The sequence below is a fragment of the Babylonia areolata genome, chromosome 4 (genome assembly GCF_041734735.1).
Source record: "Babylonia areolata isolate BAREFJ2019XMU chromosome 4, ASM4173473v1, whole genome shotgun sequence".
Lineage (NCBI taxonomy): Eukaryota > Metazoa > Mollusca > Gastropoda > Neogastropoda > Buccinidae > Babylonia > Babylonia areolata.
This window is the reverse complement of record NC_134879.1, coordinates 56440661-56460855: the sequence shown is the minus strand read 5'-3', so window position 1 is coordinate 56460855 and position 20195 is coordinate 56440661. Positions and strand designations below refer to the sequence as shown.

General features: G+C 37.6%; 1 protein-coding gene across 1 annotated transcript in view; it reads right to left on the bottom strand.

Moving 5' to 3' along the window:
• Positions 1-19312, bottom strand: part of LOC143281332 (syntaxin-5-like) — a 20573-nt gene extending 1261 nt beyond the window's left edge. The window contains exons 1-11 of the mRNA XM_076586529.1: positions 19210-19312; positions 16187-16475; positions 15602-15669; positions 15210-15265; positions 14066-14178; positions 12738-12818; positions 11881-11937; positions 11344-11440; positions 9906-10018; positions 8833-8954; positions 1-5059 (exon numbers count right to left, since the gene is read on the bottom strand). The exon at positions 1-5059 is cut by the window's left edge and continues 1261 nt beyond it. Coding sequence (XP_076442644.1) covers positions 4900-5059; positions 8833-8954; positions 9906-10018; positions 11344-11440; positions 11881-11937; positions 12738-12818; positions 14066-14178; positions 15210-15265; positions 15602-15669; positions 16187-16249 — 930 coding nt within the window. The 5' untranslated portion in view covers positions 16250-16475; positions 19210-19312 and the 3' untranslated portion in view covers positions 1-4899. The remainder of the gene's footprint in view (positions 5060-8832; positions 8955-9905; positions 10019-11343; positions 11441-11880; positions 11938-12737; positions 12819-14065; positions 14179-15209; positions 15266-15601; positions 15670-16186; positions 16476-19209) is intronic.
• Positions 19313-20195: the final 883 nt, after the last annotated feature.

Genomic DNA, 20195 nt, shown 5'->3' with positions numbered 1-20195 from the left:
CAGATCTGAAACATATCTGATTCACCAAATGACTAATGTCATGGTACAAGTGATTAATAACAATAATATTCTGCATTCACATGAGGCAGGCAATCATGGAGACACACACACACACACACACACACACACACACACACATGAGAATAAGCACTGACAAACATGATGCCTTTCTCTATCATTACATTTAACAATCTCTTCCAGTTAAAATGAATTGGAAAAAAAAGAAAGAAAAAGTACAATGAACAGAAAAAAAACCCCACACTACAACAGCTGTTCCCTTTGATCAATATAAATCACAGACTGCTAATTCACACATATTCACAACTCATTCATACCCCGAAAGAAGAGTATGCATAATTTTATTCAGTAATGCCTTATCATCCTCATTGCCTTCAACCAATGACAAGTAAAAATTCATTCAGTCCCGTCCTCTTCAGCTTTAAAAAAAACAAACCCAAACAAACTCCAAAACAAAAAACAAACAAAAAAACAAAACCAAAAAAACCTCCATTAGGGATAGGAGGTTGTTAACTTATAAACTTAAATAATACTTTTCTTCAAGATCCATCCAACAGTTTTGCTGCCATCATCTTTATGAAGAAATCCAAGAGTTTGCTTCCATTCAAATGAGACCAAATGACACAGTTTCCCCATCAGCAGATTCTGACCAAGTGGGACACAATCTGAAGAGTGCATTTTCTTTCTCTTTAACTAGTCTGAAGTTTCAGGCAGCGCATAAAAACTGCTGCCGTCATCCGATGCCTACACTGACTGCAGACACAAATCCAATTCTTTAGCTCATCGACTGTTGAGATAAAGCCTTAAACACACACACACACAAAAAAAACAACAAACAACAACCACCAATCAATGCACTGGTACTTATTTATCCATCATTGCTGCTTACAGCTCAGTCATATCAGGGCAGAAAACAATGTCAATATCAATCCCATAGAACGTAAAGAAAGAAAAACAAACAAAAAACAACAACATGTGATTCATGTGAGAAGAATAAACAGATTATTTAAATAATGGAAATGGATTCCTCCCACCACAGTGTCTCTAAGGTCATTTTTACAGAAAAACAACAACAGTCTAGTCCAAACTCTGACCTGCTTGTCAGGAATGATTGCTTCCAAGACTTTCTTTGTAAACGTTGCGTACCTATCTTTCTTTACTTTACGCACACACACACACACACATAAAGCAGAAATGTTCAGTGCTGATTGACTGAACTGCAACTGAACCTCAGGGCATCCTGGTACAGTGTTTGCCACAAACATTAGGCCAAGAGAGCAAACCTACTGGCTTCAACTTGCACAAGTTTGACACGGTCAGTATATGGCGCCAAACATCTTTCTCAAATATGCATTGCTTTTCTGTTACTTGCTTTTCTATATAATAATGTATTTTTTTGTCTTATCCCTTGTAATTTTTTTTTAGTAATAAACAATGCACCTAACAACAAAGACCACACACACTGTGAGAACACAATCCAAGGCTTCAAGTTCAACTATTTACTGAACAATATGACAGCAGGCACTTCCATGTGTGCAAATGGTACAAAAACAAAGGACATGGACACACGAATATTTGCCGAGAACACACTCACACATCCATACGCACTCACACACATGTATACACCAGTCTTGCCTTGTGCTCATCTCATTGAAATTTGCTTATAAAAAAACAACTAATAAATCAATGACATAAACCTTCCACTTTTGATCGCGAATATATTCGTGGTTTAGTGGGTAACTGCATTATCAGCATTTCAGCCACTCCCTTGCATATGCTTACTTCCTTGCAAATGGCCACTGCCTTTATCTGTGTTGGAAGCAATATCTCAGCAAGTTTTGGCTTGATTCTAGTGTGTATGTTTTTTTTTGTTTTTTTTTTGTTGCATTTTGTACCGCGAAAAGCTGCTGACCGTATCAACATGGCTGCCAGGACATACAGTGCAGAGGGGGCAGCTAGAATTTTATTTGAATTTCCGCACAATGTTGACAATAGCATCTATGAAAGCATGATAGAAAACTAAAGTGATGCTTCTGGTTATCCTGATAATGATTACATGCTACAGGTACATCAGCAGGATGGGGGTAGGGTCATGTTAGAATTTGGTATGGAAGAAATCCAATATTTCAGCAAGAAACCTTCATTTAGGAGTTTTCATTTACTGTGAAACCCTCCTTCAAGAAAACATATACTTTTACATGCTTTTGAGCATGAATTTAATTTTTGTGATTTTTTTTAAGAGGCTGGTATTTATTTTGTAAAAATCGCAAATAATTCCAGAAGAGCAAGGGTTAAAGCTTGATTGAATATCAATGCATGTTACAAACAACAGAGTTGAATTTTAACACACACACACACACACACCAACTCATTAAACAAACAGCAAAACTAACAGGAAGTATGTTTGGTGTCATCAACAAAATGTGTATGCTGTGGGTTCCCTTCTACCTGCCCAATGAAACAACTGTGCTGTGCCTCAGAGACTCTGGTGACAACAAAGTGGACAGCAGAGCCACCATGGCACAATGCAAACATTGGTGAGGACTATTTACTGTAAGTCGTACTGGGTGATAGTTCATTCAGTTCGTTGCCCAATTCACTATGTAAAACTTAGGCCATGGTCTAAACAGAGCAAGACAAAAGTGAAGTCCTGATGTCACCACAATGCAGATACCTTATTTCTGCTCTTATAATTGCTGAGCACAATGCACAAAGAGAACAAATGCCAACAGTGCCAAATGTCTTTTATTTAGGTGGGGTTTATTTTGTTTTTTGAATGACTTGCTATATCCAGGAATTAAAGTGTAGACTGTGATGGGAGGATGTGCACAAGGAGTTGCAGGAGAGATAAGACAGAACAGTGGAACTATATAGAAAGTGTATTTCTGGCAAGCTTTCAAAGTTGTGCATGTGTGGATGTGTGAGTGTGTATATGCTGGCATGTGTGCACGCACACATTCATGCACATGCATGAGAAATGTCCTGAAAAGAGATCCAGGAAGTTTCCATTTCCACGTTTACTTTCCTTCTCATGTTTTGTTGCTGTTGTATTTGTTGCTGCTATCAGTGTGATATCTTAGTTTTCTGCTGGTACAACAAGATTCACTGTGAAAAGAAACAAAAATTAACCAGAGCAGGCAGCATTATTTCCAATTGCTTCTTTGTTCTTGAAAAAAACAAACAAACAAAAAAAACGTACTGTTATTACCTCATACCAAAAGCTTCATGAGCTGCAGTGTTTCAGAATTTTGATTATCATACAATACAAGAAATATAACTACAAACTCTTCCATGTTTCATGAGAGTGTTCTTCAATTCAAACATAGTATCTTTCCAAAAACAATACCCCCAAACGAGATCACTTCCAGTTTATTTGCCGAGTCCCTTCAGCTCAAAAATGTTATGTCTTGCATCCCCAAATATCAAATATAGTCACTCAATCCATATGTGATAGAAGGACACAAAGAACATATTTGAAACAATAGACATACTGCAAAACTAGGCCTTTGAGAACTGCAAACACTACTTCTATCACCATATTTAGGGATACCTCAGGTACAGACAGGTACAGGAAAACTGAACAGACACAAAATCAACTCACTGTTTGAAAAGTGCATGCACAGTATGTGCCTTTAATTAAGGTAAATGTGAAATACTGACTACCCCCAAGACACAGGTGAGCTCTATTTCCAAGTGACATTCATCAGCAGATTTCTTTACATAGTTTTATTGCCATCGTGCTGGGGGTAGTGTGTGTAAATACGTGGTCTAATATCACTTGAACCAAACCGACTGAATACAAATCAAAAACATGACACCGAGGTCAACCCGTTGGTTGTTGACATGCCCTATTAACCAGTTCACCCATAAAGATCTGAGGACTGTCCAACATCATGGTATCTTCTGGGTTTTAGTATACTATGTACACTTAATTGAAATATAAACATATTCTCATGTTGTTTAAAAAAAAATTAAAAAAAAGAAAAAAAAAAAAAGAAAAGAAAAGGGAGAGCGCGAAAGGCAACTCACTTGGGGCACTCCCACATGCATGCACATTCACACACAAGCATATGTAATATAATGCACACATACACACACCACTCAACTAATGCTGAAATCACAGTAGAACCAGAATCATTCACTTTGAGGCATGGAGTGAGAACTGCAGTAAGACAAGGCCTTCACCGTATCTGCAGCACTCACCCAGTTACTCAAAGTTTAAAAAAAAAAGAGTCAATAATTAAAAGTCCCTGTATCCTAAAACCCCTACTAACTAGATTTCTACACAACCATCTCTCGAGAGGAACTGCTATGCTATTTCCCAGTTCATTCTTTCACCACCAATAATACTTCCCTGTCGTGCCCAATGTCTGGCACTGAGACAACAGTCCCAGCAGTTTCTCCAACTGGAGTCAGATATGTTCAGTCTGGTCACTGCTACAAAGAACACTAATCCTTGAGCATCCCACAACAGGCTACAACGAATGAGGTCATGATCTCCTACAACAGAACTCTAAATCTCAAGACAAACACTATGATACAGCTCTGTTAAAAAGGGTTTCCCACCAGAAAAAAAAAAAAACAACCCAAAAAACTGCTGGCGCTATCAGTGCATGCAGTCAATCACAGCTGCCAAATGAATGCCTGCAGTATTACCTTCATCTGACCACCATAAGTTTCCACCTGAAAAATCCTCACTAAATAAACAACCCAAATCTCTAACTGTGTCAATATAGATTTCACCCCCGTTGCACTCTCCTTGCACAAAATCTGCAAGATGGTGCCTCAATAAATAGTGACAGTCTAGGAAAAGGAAAAGTCCAGTTTTTTTCTCTGGTGATTTTTCATACTGTTCCATGTCTGTGCATTCAGATCTCTCTGTTATGCCATGAAGACGATGAAGATGATGAAGAAAACGATGAGAACAGCAAAAATCTTGATCATCAACCATCGATTGGAGGACACTGACTGAAAATACTTGAGGATTTCAGAGTGAGCGGATTCAATGTTCACTGTGGCGTCATCAACATTGGAATCTATCCTGAGGACAGAAAAAAAAAAAAAAAAAAAAAAAAAAAATTGAAGACAAGTTGCCATAAGAACATGGGATCATAAACATACACATATTTTACAATCTCTTCTTTTTAAAAAAACAACATACAGGTTATTCACTGGTACATATACTTATTTAAAACATTGTGCTTACACAGGCACACACTGATATCATCATGTTTACAATCACTTCCAAGTTACATTCACACATGCAAAGAATAATGTTTTATTTTCTAAACACCTTCTAACCCACCAACTGACAGATGGCACAACTTGTCACAAGTTACATCAATGTCACCAGATTTGAGCTAACAAATTAACATTTACTCTTCCAATCTCTTTCATATCGTCTAATATCACTTACAGTGAAAAGACGTTAAACTAAAGAACGAACACGAACAATCTCTTTCAGAATCTGCAGCTAAACCGATAAATCTTGATTATTATCATTTTTTTAAAAGAGATACTGAGCCTTTCTGCTGCCATTTTAAAACTTTCAATCTGAGGGTTCTGGGTTTGATCCCTATATGGGCATCCGGTGACTTTGGGATAGGGATTTTTCCTATCCCCCAGGTCAACATGTGCAGACCTGCTAGTGCCTTAACAGGTGGGGATTTTTCCGGTCTCCCAGGTCAACATATGTGCTGACCTGCAAGTGCCTAAACACCCTCCGTATGTACCCACAAGCAGATGACTTGTGTACAAACAAACAGATAATAATAATCATCATAATATTGAACGCTTATTCAGCGCTTTTTCTCAACAGAGCTGAAAGCACTTTTCATGTTACGAAACTCATTGACTGTAGATAAGGAAATAATAAAACAAATAAATTTGTACACTGTCACTACAAACTGATGTCACTCATCTAACTCATGCGCGCGCGCGCACACACACACACACTAAAACATATGCTCTTTTTTTCTTTCTTTTTTTTTTATACATCAAACACTTTGAACACATGAAATGACAACTACAAGACAAGCCAACACACCAAAAAAAAATTATTTTTTTTTATCCCCTCACACAGGTTAGAAATAACCCCTCCCCCATCCCCCTCATTATCAGCTATTTGTTGGCAGCATGATTATTGGTTTTACTGATGTCAAAGTTGAGGTCAAAGTTTGCATAACCTTTTACCACCATAGGAGCAGTGAAATCATATCCATTGTGTCTTCAGCTCAGCATAGGATGATGATGCATAGCTCAGATGATCAAATATGCACGTAAATTTAAAGACCCTTTACCATTAACGTTCAGTGGGTTATGGAAACATCAACAAATGGAGTACAGCTGTCTTAACGACAGGATTCAAAACACTCACAGATATACAGAGAAATGAGTGAATGCGGAAGCTGTAGCCTTTATGAACACAGCAATCAAGCGAGGATGGGCTTCCATGACAACATTTTTATTATAGGCACAGGAGTCGATCACTAGAGAAATGAACCCCCAAACTGGGTAAGTTCATCATGTCAGCCACAAACTCATCCATGGGATGCCAAGGATGTTTTCAGTATAAATAGCATTCCCACCGTTTGGAAATTCTTTGCTAACATTTCCTTCCCATTGCTCTCTTTGTTTCTGCATTTTTGCTTCCTTCACTGTCTGGTTTTTCTACCTCCCCAGTCCATTCCCTCTTTGACTCACTTGTGTAAACAAAGTAAGTCTATGTTTTAACCCGGTGTTCGGTTGTCTGTGTGTGTGTGTGTCTGTGTGTCCGTGGTAAACTTTAACATTGCCATTTTCTCTGCAAATACTTTGTCAGTTGACACCAAATTAGGCATAAAAATAGGAAAATTTCAGTTCTTTCCAGTCATCTTGTTTAAAACAATATTGCACCTATGGGATGGGCACAAAAAAATAAAAAAAGAAGCCAAATTATATGTAAACTGCATTTACTGTTACATATATATATTTTTTTCTCTAAACTTGGCATTTATCTGATATTCTGACACAACAACAAGAGCAGTCATTGTTATCATTTTTTGTTCAAACAGGAAGTTCTTTTGCTAAGCATGGAAGTAATATTTATTTTGCAAATGTTTTGGTGCAGATAGTAAAAAAGGGAAATTAATCTGTAATTAATGCCAGGGGACTTAATTTGTTTTAAACTGATCTTTCACATCTTAAACATTACATTTTGAAATTATACTCAATACATAAAAATCTTGTGTGTTTTACTCTCAGTGTACAGGGCTTTCACTATGTTCATTCGCCCAAGTGGTCTTTTTCGGAAAATACTAAAATCAATACGACGAGTGGACTTTATAGATCTATTGGCTGAGCCCTGAAGGTCATGGGCAAAAATCAATTGTGTACACGTATTTATACACATTCAAAGCGCGTGCTCATATTCTTCGCAAACGCGAACGGCGCCATTTTGTTTCAAGTTGTTGACCTGCCCGTTCAATCCTATATTCAATCGACAATACACGATAACATGTGAAGGAAAGTTGGAGAAGGAGACCGTTAAATATTTATTCAGAGAAAGATTTGTGAACGCCTCATCACTTACTGGATTATGCCCCAAACCGCCATAAAAATATCCACAGAATCAGTCGGAATTCACAGTTAAAAAATAATAAACCATGTGAGTTAATACCCTTGAATTAATGAAACGTAAAAATTTCCAGTCTTGACTTTTCTCAAAATGAAGTCCTTTTCACTTCATAAGACGTTTAGAAGTACTTGTACTTGGCTCTATGTGTTATTAGTTTAACAAAATACTCAATTTTCATATCAACTTTAAAACTATAAAACTAGAATGAACATAAAAAAGAAATTGAATCGACCGTGTCAACCGGGTGTAACTAACTGAAACTTGTACATCTATCTAGATCCAGAGAAAACGGCTAAATGTTGCAGTGTTATTGCGGCAATAGCCACGTCTCCTTTACCGCGGACTTAAAAAGAATTGTTAACTGCCCTTAAAGATTTTTTGAATGCCCAAGATACACCAGAATAATATGATTTAAACAGCATTCTCACTGTGAATACCGCAATCGATTTATCGCCCTTTAAAATAGCATGTTTAAATATTATATTTTTGAACGTCAGTTAAGGAGCCACAATAGTGTAATGGGTAAGACAGTTTCTTCTCACCCGAACATGCGGAGTTCGAATCTGGCGTTAGGACTTTTTTTCTTTTTCTTTTAACCCAAAGCTGAATCTGGCGTTAGGACTTTTTTTCCCTTTTAACCTGAAGCTTTATAATAACAAATACATAACACATTTTAACGATTAGATTTAAAAAAAAAAGTGTATCACAAGTGAGTCTTGAAGGCCTTGCCTCTCTTGTCTTTTTTTTTTTTTTTTTTTCCCAGCGAGCCTTGACACTTTTTCCTCTCTTTTCCGCAGTCTATGATGTATTATCTGTGATGTTTAGTTTTGCTCTGGCAGTCAGTTAACAATATTGCTAACACTGGAAGGGGGTCAGTTAACAATATTGCAAACACTGGAAAGGGGTTAGTTAACAATATTGCAAACACTGGAATGGGCACTAGCTATCAATCCTACAGTGCAATTTACCTATATGGCCTTTTCTTTTCCTTTCCTTTTCTGTGGCTTTGATTCTTTTTTTTTTTTTTATCATTTGTTATCTGGGGATGATAAATCAAGTGGAAGGGCTGACATACTCGGCACAGCCTAGTTTTATTTGTATGAAAGAGTTTAATGATTAATATAAAATGTCATGTACCGTGTTGTTTTGCAACTGCTGTTTTTGTGGGGGGTTTTTTTCCCTATAAACCACAAACATACCTCTGCACCATTTCCTCTTGATCCTTGACCATGTGCGCCAACTGCTGAAATATGGAGCCCAGCTCCACGATGGTGGTCTCTATGCTCTGCATGGTGTCTGCACGCTCTTGGATGTATGCATCCTGCACAGAAACAAGCGTGTTTATTTATTCATTTATTTATCTATTACCTATCATTATTGCTTGCAGCCCAGCGGATCACACATGGTAATATCGGGACTTGGAAATATTGTCAATATTGCTTTCCAGAAACAGACCCCCTAAAAACCAACAACGACAGAAAACAACTCCCAACCCCCTCCAAAAGAAATAAGAAAAAAACTTGAAAAAAAAAAAAAAAAAAAAAAAAAAAAATCAGGCACAAGTATAGTCATTTTCAAACAGAATAACCAAGGACATACCTCTGATGTAGAGCATTCTGCCAATTTATCACCAGAAGTTTTCAAAAAGGTACCTAACAGAAACATTTTACTTTTTACAAAACAAAAAAACAACAACAAAAAACAAACAAACAAACAATATATATATATATATATATATATATATATGACACAGTATGAATGCCCAGTCAAAAAAGTCTGGGAAAAGGCAAGAAGGATCAAGGATTACAAGGAAACAAAAAAGAAGCTAAATCAGTGACTGGATTGTAAGGCAGAAAATAAGAGGGAACATGACAGACAGAAAAGGAAAAAAAGCCAGAAATAAAAAGAGAATGATAGCAAAGCGGAAATCTCTGACACACAATTTCCAGAAGGTATGGATGTGGGGGGTTACTTTAACAAACGTGAACTTTGACAGTAACATGTCATATAGAAGTTCTTACCCGAACTCAGAATGTTGTCTATATGACATGCTGTTTGTCTGTTAGGCTTATTGAAATGACTCCAAAAAGCAGGCATACAGTATTATTTAGATAATCAAGACAGTAACATGTCACACAGGAGTTCTCACAATGTAATGTTGTCTATAGATATAATATGTTGTCTGTTAGGTTTACTGAAATGACCCCCAAAAAGCAGGCATATTCTTCAGATGATCAATCACAATGCTGCACAGTTTGTGGAGTGGACTGACCTGGTCCTGGATGACCTGCAGCTGTTGTTGGAAGGGAGTCCTGTCCAGGCCGTCCATGTCAATGGCCACATCCCCGCCATGACTCGCTTCATCATGGAGCAGCACCGAACCCGCTGAAATGATGTGCTATCATCATCAATGCTCTGTCATGTTGTTTTCCCCCCTTATCATTGATACTTATTAAGCTCCTATCTTTGGTCAGAGACCAAAAAAAGCGTTTACAAACACAGAATCATTTATTTGCACAGCGGGCTACCTACTTGGGCAGAGCCAACTGTCAGCTGCCTTTAGGCACTCACTAATAATTTTATTTCCTGTCATTCAGACAGGCTTTGGTCATTTGTACACATAAACACACACACGTACATGTATGTTAGCCTTGGATTTTATACAAAAAACAAAAGGTTATCTTATATTTTTGTTGTCAATGAAATTTTAATGTAAAACCTTAAATGTATTCAACTACAGATAGTGTGGATGTTTGTCTTCTGGATATGAGAAAAAGTGTCTGACACCATAGGAATGCTTTCCATTCTTCTTTGCCAATGGCAGTCAAGAAAATGATCACTGATATGTTTTAATGCAAAATCTTTATATTGTCTTTGTAGTTGTTAAAACAAAACCATTAAGATTTCAAAAGTGTTATGGTTTATGCACCAAGTACAAAAGGCCAAAGTTCCCCAGAAAATTTATACACAAGAATTTCATGAGACAAATCTGCTCCATGCTGATCTCTGTATATGTCAAGTTAAATGAAGAGTTCACAGGCCAAAGCAAGGAGAAGGCTGGGCTGAACTATACCCAAACTGATATACTAAGATTTTCCACACTTCTGCAAAAATATGTAAAAAACAAAATGGTTGCATCATTTATAAACTGAATCAAATCCATGAAATGGTACAGAATTTGCAATGACAAGGTTCAATATAACTATTTACAGCCAAGGCTGTCAAAAAGAGATGGGGAAAGAAAAGTTTCCTATCTTTGAGCACTTCTGCACACGCTGCATTCAAACTATGAATGAAAGCCATCAAACAGCAAATATGGATTTGTATCGCCAGACAGACGGATGAAAGAATCAAATCACCATGCAATTCCTTCCTTAGCACTGGTTAGCAGGTGGTATGAAAAAAAAGGTTTATTGGCGATACCATTTGTTCACACTGCTTTTCCAAATCACTCGTGATCTTTTACATCTTTTTAGATGGTCAAGAACATCTGGTCTTTTGGTTAAGGGCACCTGAACCACCTGATCAGCGGGCACCTGATCAGTAGTAGACCTAAACTGCAGTGAACACTGCATTATATACTTGCATGCTTTTTCATTCAACCTGGTGTCATTTTTATGTTCCAACACAAATAAGCTCAGCAGGTCTGTGTGTAGCAACAGCAACATCCAAATCGCTTTGTCTGACATACACGTTCACTGCATACTCACTGTGGTGTCCTTGTAATGCAGAAGGGGGTAGAGTGGGTGTGGCAGACACAGCTGATTGTGAAAACTGTTCTCGCCTGTTCTTCTGATGTTTCAGATTCTGTAATACAAGTGTGCTTCATAAACACCAATCTGCCATTTTGCTGATGTATTTTGGATGTCATGCAAGCGTGTGTATCTGTGTCTGCCATTGCAACAAAAAAACAAAAAACAAAACAACAACAACAAAAAAATGAACACAAAAAAGAAGCGAACCACACACACATAATGTGTTGTGTTGACATGGTACAGTATATGACACCAAACAAGCATTTGTCAAGCATATTGCAGAATGTCATCTACTTGAAAAATGATGGAACTGATCTTTTCAGTTACCCTGAAAGTAGCTTTTCTAGCATTCTAAATTCAGGCATGTCAACCAACAGACATTATCATCTGTTTTTGTAGTTTGTCATTCTTCTTTTTATTCCCAGTTCAAATTACAGACCCCCAAAATATCCCCCCCACCCCCCCACCAGCATTCAAATAAATTTGACTTACCTCTGTTCTCACTTCCAACACTTGCTTGAAGTCATTTGACATTGTCGCCAGTTTGGACTGAAGGAAATATAAAAATAATACATCTTATAACAATAAAACAGCACCTTTAGTCCTACTAATACAAAAAAAAAGTTTAAAAAAAAAGAGGGAGCCATATTCTTCAAGGAGGCAAAAGGAAACAGACAAGAGTGAAAAGTAATTATTTGATTTACACAGCTCATGAAAAAAGACCACTGTTTACCAGGTGTTAAGGCTTACTTCTTCAATGCCATCTTCCTCTTTTTTGTGTGTGGTAATAGCTCTGGACGAGAATGGTACTGACCAAATATGCTTATCTATCAATTCCAAAATGGTCTATACAGATCCTGGTACTCTGTCACTGCTTTTCACAGGTTGAAAACAGTCACATACAATTATATAAAAAAAATATTAAAAAAAGTACAAAATTTGAGAAATCAAATAATGCTGGCATATGAATGTATCTATTTCATAAGCATCTTACACTTTGTTCAATAACACTGACATCTATGTGTGTCTATCTATCATAGGGTGTTAAACTGAAAAGGTAAACAGAATAAAGGGAGGAAAAAAACCTAACCCCTACCTAAAAACCCCAAACAAAAAACACACAAAGAAACAAAAACAACAACAAAATCACAGAAATGCTTATATAATACAGACAAACAAATCACTACGGATTGCTAAGCAAAGTGACTGGGTGGAAACTTGCCCCACCCCCCAAAGCCAAGCATGGACGTCCTGGGATCACACAAAACCACCAGTCTTTTACAAAACTATCTACTGCAAGGGGACATGAATGGTAAAGATCAACAGGGGATGCTCAGGCATCTAATTACCTGTAAGGCAACAACCACAGAATTGGAATGTGTCTCAAGATGGTGACGGTGGCCATTTTGTGTCTTCTGTGACTTGGCAAGCTGAAAGAAAAAACAAACAAACAACTTCTGCTGTAACTTGCAATATAGAAAGCACATAGACTTACGCTACATAAAGGAAATTTTTTTATCTAAAATTACGTTTAAATAATATCGTTTACAAATATGGACCGTTTCTTCTACAAAAGCAACTGAATTCAGCCATCAATATACCCTCTCTCTCTCTCTCTCTCTCTATATATATATATATACTATGTATAGATATTGACAGGATACTGTATCTGTTTTGCTGAACAAAGGCAACAACATTAATTCAAAAGTATTTGCATGCCAAAGCGAATTCACAATCTCAAATTCAGTGAAGCTTGATTTTTGACTCACTTGTGTAAACAAAGTGAGTCTATGTTTTAACCCGGTGTTCGGTTGTCTGTGTGTGTGTGTGTGTGTGTGTGTGTGTGTCTGTGTGTCCGTGGTAAACTTTAACATTGACATTTTCTCTGCAAATACTTTGTCAGTTGACACCAAATTTGGCATAAAAATAGGAAAAATTCAGTTCTTTCCAGTCATCTTGTTTAAAACAATATTGCACCTCTGGGATGGGCACAAAAAAATTAAAAAAAACAAGCCTAATTATATGCAAACTGCATTTACTGTTATATTTATATTTTTTGTAATCTCTAAACTTGGCACTTTGACCTCTTATTCTGACACAACAACAAGAGGAGTCATTATTATCATTTTTTGTTCAAACAGGAACTTCTTTTGCTAAGCATGGAATTTTTATTTATTTTGCAAACGTTTTGGTGCAGATAGTAAAGAAGGGAAATTACTCTGTAATTAATGCTAGGGGACTTAATTTATCACAAGTGAGTCTTGAAGGCCTTGCCTCTCTTGTTAACAGCTGGACCTCACTCACATGAAAACAGAAAAACATGACAAGAAAGGTGTTTCTAATACAATCATTTCAACAACAATAACAACAAACCAACACTAAAGAAAATGGAGAAAACGGAGGAAGGGAAGGCTAGAGAGAGACAGAGAGACAGACAGAGAGGGACAGAGATAGATGGGATGACAGACACTGAGACAGAGAAAATCTGAACAGGTCACTGTCAACATTTTGTTTCTTGAGAAGTGAACTGTTAAGCTTTGAAACTGATGGGGGGATGAGTCACATAACAAACAAAAAAATGGACGTAAAAATGCAAGAAAAAAAAGAAAAAAAGAAACAAATAAAAAAGACAAAAGAAGAAAATGGGGAAAAAAAACCCAACAACAAAAAAACTTACTGTCTGAAGCTGAGCAATCTGTTCGTTGAGGCTCTTGATGTCCTGTTTGATGATGTAGGTCAGCTCCTGTATTTCCACCGGCTTGTCGTCAAACAGGGACTTCCTTTTGGCCACTGAAAACCACCACCGTCATCAATTCATATCGCCTGATATATTGCATTTTTACATTCATTTTCCTCTAAACTGAATCACAAGTATTAACAAAACAAGCCTGTAAAATCACTGTTTCATTATTTACGTCTACAGGAGTATCCCCCTGTGTATAATCACCCTGTTTCATTATCTGTGTCTATAGGAGTACCACCGTCTCATTTTATGTCTATAGGAGTGGGTACAACAATAATCTTTACTCCCTTGACTGCAGCTGGCAAGCACTCTCGTCAGACAGCCAGCGCTCACAGGTCAGGATGTCAGGCACAATTCTTTATTTGGACTCCTACCTGGAGTACTACTACTAGGCACTGACTACTTTTGTTCAGCAAAATCAATGACAACATTGATAAATGCGCAGGAAAGAGAAAGTTACCACACTGATCTCATTTTGCCAAGGTTCAGCTGTCACGATGTTAAAGAACAGGTGACAGAAAAGGATGAGACATGTCATGATGACGAAGGAATTCATCCTACTTACTCAGGGCTTTAAAAGATCCAAGTGACATTCATGATTTCTACTGCTGCTAGTGCTAGTCAAGGCAGACAATTTTTCAATTTTAAAGCCGCGTGTAAAATCAGCCGTATCACTGTGCTTCAGGAAAACTTGTCCATAGCCACATAAACATTCACTGATCACAGTTAAGAGATAAAAAAAAAAAAGAAAAGGAATAACTCACTCATACTGTTTACATACAAGAGTGAAAAAGACCCCTTTCACTATCATTGCCTCGCTGCTTGCACTTTTAGGTACTCGATAATATCTTCTCTTATTCTCAATCACATGCTAACCAGAGACCTGACATCTCAACACTGATAGTGATACTGATCATGTTGGCAACAAATTCATTTCTTTCTCCCACCCACCCCATGATGCTGATATCTGTCAATCATGATACTGGGCCATGACTGGGAACCCACAGCGTGATGGCTCCTTGGTTTTAAATCCTTCCCTCTCAATCTCATACAACACATTTATCATAATTATACTTACGTATTGTAAGCTTTTCCAACTTTGTGTATGTATTGGAGAGATCTTTCCCGATGTGTCTGAAAGAAAAGAAAAAATGTTGATAAAAGTTTACAACAGTCTTCACTTTTAGTTCTTTTGCCACCATAAGTGTCAACTAGACAGTTCACCACCACCACAGGCAACTTTAGTAAACATCATATTTCATGGTAAACAGACTGTTTTTCACATTGTCACCAAGCTTGAAAGCTCAATCTTTCATGCATTCATTATAATTTATATAATCCTGGAATTCCCATTATTTCAATTTTCATGAGACAAACTGACAAGGACGAAAAACACAAGTTAATATATACACATTTAAAAAGCTCTCTCTCTCTCTTTCAATATCATCAGACACATGACTGGTTCCTTACTTTGCAATCTGTGTGAATTCACTTCGCTGCTGTAAGGCTTTGTTCTGTCTGTGCCCCACTCCATTGCCCTGTTAAAAAATAACAAAAAACAACAACAACCCAGTACAAATGATTATTTCAAACAACATACAATTCAATTCTTGAAACTGTTGTGGTAATTACAATGAAAGCACAACAGTTCAATCAACACAACAGACACGACAGTGTGGCAGTGCAAGAACAAAGGTATTGAGTAAAAGCCGCACAAATGAAATCTGAAGGGTATGCAATGATGTTTTTCCCTTTAGTTGATTAAAAATGTAAATGATTTTTTTTTTTTATCTTATTTCTTCTTCTTTTGTGTTTGTGAGCAGCAACTCATTTACTTGTATCTACATGTGTATAAATGGGCTTTTACGTGTATGACAATTTTTACCCTGCTAGTGCTACACTCAATTTCTGATGTGGAGGGGGCAATTAAATTTTACATAGATCTACAGACATATTACAACTAAAACATATTTAAAAAAAAATCCCAAACAGTGACACACTCAAGCAAATGCACAATCAAAATATTTTGACGCATGATGACAAATGTTATTTTACCTGTCTGGATTGTAAGAGTTTTACTGCAGACAAAAATTCATTTGATCGATCTCTACACGTCATCTCTGAACTGTTGCTCAGGTGTGTGGTGGTGTGGGTGATGTTCGAAAACAGCAGTTTTGCAGGTAGCAGGTGCAGGTGTCAGTCTTTACTCAGAACAAACAGAACTGGAGAAGGCTGGTGGTTTTCAGTTGACAGTGATTCTCTTGTATCTTGTCTGGTTTCACTTTCAGCATAGATAATTCACCTGATCCATGGTACAACTTGTTTCAGGTGCTGGCATTCTCACCTGTATAAAAACAACCACCACCAAACCCAGTCAATATGTTTAGAGATAGTTTGCAATCATATGAACAATTAAAAAAAAAAAAAAAAAAAATCGATATTTCAATAGTTGCCTTTCTATATATGTGTGTATGTCACTATGTGCATGGGTATACACATAATGTGACATATGATGGTGTTTATGTGCATGTATGTTTTTTGTGTCATTGTGTGTGTGTGTGTTTGTCCATGCATACATGCACTAATGCACTAATGCTAGACTTTACAACCACACACACACACACAAACAGCTGTAATGCTTTACAGTATTCATTATCTAAAAATCTTTTATACAGAAAATAACATCTGATTATTTTACTTTTAAAAGTCTTCTAGTGTACAAGCTCACTGTTTAAAGTCAAATTAATCAACGTTTCCAAATTTATGCAAGAAAGTTAGGAACTTTCTAAAAATGAATACTGACCCCCATATGGTCATGTTCTCTTAAAAAAAATGACCACATCATTTCTTTGATTTTTATTTCATTTCCATTTGTTCAATTTCATCAAAATATCTTCATTTTAGCATACTTTAAAGTATAAAATAAAGAGCCAGAGACTTGGACAGAACTAAAACTGTATTATCATAAGAGTTGCAAACTAACATACTAAGAAATATTGAGATAAAAAAACAACAACCCCTCCCCCCACCCCCTATGAATTTCACATGTAATATATAGATATGTAGATAGATATATAGAATATTGCTGTACTGACATATATACATACACTTGAATGTACCAGATAATCCATAAATTATGATAAACCTGACAGTTCTGATCTGTTTACTGCCATTTAATTCATGAATTGTCACACAATATTTGTAAATTATGAACAAAAATTGTAATGTTTTATAATCAGTTAACTTTTTTTTTTTTTTTTTTTTTTTTTTGCTGCCCCATCATCTGCGCCGTTTCAGTGGCATTACTCCCACGCCGCTCATTTAGATTCCCCCATACACGGCCACACCCGGGTTCCTCCGTCGCAGTTCCAGCGTCGGCAGTCCACATGGAACCATCGATGTTAGGTTGCCTGGAGGCCACACACCAGAGGAGACCCTGCACTGCTGCTGAGTCACTTCGGTGGTGTTCAGTGGTGCCTGTTCTGTTTTAACGTACTTAGGACACCACCTACTAAGCCCCCTACTAACGACAATAATGGCTTAGTCGCGGAGCCAGACTGAGTGAGTGTCTCTCCCAGAGTGGAGACCGCCACCACGTCTCTCAAACAACAGCCCCCCATGAATCCGTCGACACTGACGACATTGACAGGACTCACCCCAAGCACGGAAGTGGAGGGGTATCGAAACTGAGGTCACCATGAGAGCAGGGCATGAAAGGCCACAGACTTTGAGACTCTTTGTTTTATATTGATGACGATGAAGGAGGAGGAGGATGACGATGATGATGACGATGTTGCTATGGAGGTCCATTTTGGTTTGGGACTGCGTGACAAGGCTGTACTCTACGCTTCCTGTCATAATGATATCCCGGCATTAACCAGGCCTGAGAGATACAGACACTTGCAGTGTTGGTCAGGTAATTAGAGCAACACACCCAAAGACGCATCTTTGAAGTGGATGACACTCGACTGTGTGGTCCCAGTCTCCCCATTTAAGCCCACAGCACACTCAACTCTGGGTAGGAGCTGGCCACGGACCGAAAAACCCACCTCCGCTGGGATTCGAACCCGCGTCCTCCCAGCCGTCAGTCCGCGACGCTAACCACTTCGCCACGGCGGCTGGTTATAATCAGTTAACTTGATCAGTTTATGGTTTACCAAAACTTGATCAGTTTATGGTTTACCACAATCCATTGTAATGGTTCTCTTTAAAATCAGTTAACTTGATCAGTTTATGGTTTACCATAATACGTCGTAACGGTTCTCTGTCGAACTTTCCCTTTCCAAAAAATTGACTGTTTTATTATGACTGTTTGTTGTTGTTTTCTCTTTTAACACCAAACAGCATTACTAGTCACAAAAAATAAAGAAATTTTATGAGAAACTACCTATAAAATTTTTTATATCATAAACTGCTGTTTGTAATGTCACTAAGAAGTGCCTGTACAAAGTCAGTTCAAATCTAAGAAAGAGAACTGTCCAAGCATGTCGATGTTTTTCATCTGTGACAAGTCCTATTCACACCCGTCTATTCAAATAAATGGGTGGGGCTGATTTGGCCAAGGCAGCATTTTTCCGAACCAGGTCAAATTGGGTGTGTTAATGTTTTTGTTTACTCATGACTAGCTATACTGAAACAGTCACACTGGACACATAACAATTACTTATTCATTGAGAATTTAAAAAAAAAAAATCAATAATTACCACTGATCGACAGGTACACAAGTGTGTACACATTTACTGTATAACACTAGTTACAGTGTACAACAACACACACACACACTGAAATTATGAAAACTGACAGATCCAGATTGATGGTGGGTCATAGGTGTAAATGCTCACCTTTGAACTTCTTTTAGATATCATGGGCTGATAGTTCTGACAGCCAACCAAACGTAATGCTTCATTAGTTCAATAAATCTAAACATGAGTACAGTCATGACTACATGACACATCAGTACAAGATGTGGCAGATTCAGTCTTGTTGTGATCCTACTTTCATATTGATGACTGAAAATAAAACTATAAGTCAGTATATTTTTCGTTAATCACATGTATGAAGTAGAAACACTAACATACTTGTCAATATCACTGACATCACATCAAAAAAATGAGTGGACTTCAATGAATTTCAGTCAGCAGTCGCCGACGAAGTACACAGCTTGATCTTCGTTCCACGAAGGCAGGAAGTTACATGACGTCATATGACATGCGCAAATACCATTTGCCGGAATGCCCAACAGCTGGAAAACTATAAGCCTTAGAAGGATACTGTTTTTTGGTCAATATTCAGACGAAGAGCATCGTCATTTCATTTGAAGTTGCTGAAACTGTCACTGAGTCATTACGTTCCATATAACTGCCAATGTGTTCTAAAGCTTATGTTTGAACAGCTTTATTGTTATCTTCGTCACCTACCGTTGAAAAGGGACTGAACTTCTGTGGTAGTTTTCCCGTTTGATTGAAAACATTTTATTACTCGCCTCCCTTTTCCCGATGAACAGATTAGAACGGCTGATAAATAACTGCAAGACCAACTGCCACAGCACGCTCGTTGATATTAGTGGAGGGTTTGGTATTTATGTTATCTTGTCCCTTTCCCCAATTATTTATAAAATTCTTCAGTTACTTTTCAAAGACATAATTTTCAAATTATTTTTCTGCACTGCTTATTTTTCCCGTTATTCTCAGTGTTGTTCGGCAACACCTTTTTATATTTAATATGTCGATATGACCAAGGCCTTCGATACTGTTAGCAGAGATGGCCTTTTGAGAATCATGGCGAAGTACGAATGTCCCAGAAAGTTCATCACCATCATACGGCAACTACACGCTGGCCCGAGTCCAAGACAACGGAGAGACTTCAGAACCATTCCCTGCGGTCTCCAACGGAGTCAAGCAAGGGTGTGTTCTTGCCCCTACCCTGTTCAGTCTCATGTTTTCAGCCATGCTGACAGATGCATTCAGAGACGCTGACGTAGGCATTGGCATCAGGTACCGTACAGATGGCTCACTCTTCAACCTCAGGACCGTCCTCAGCCTCAGTGAGGCTCAAAGCCAAGCAA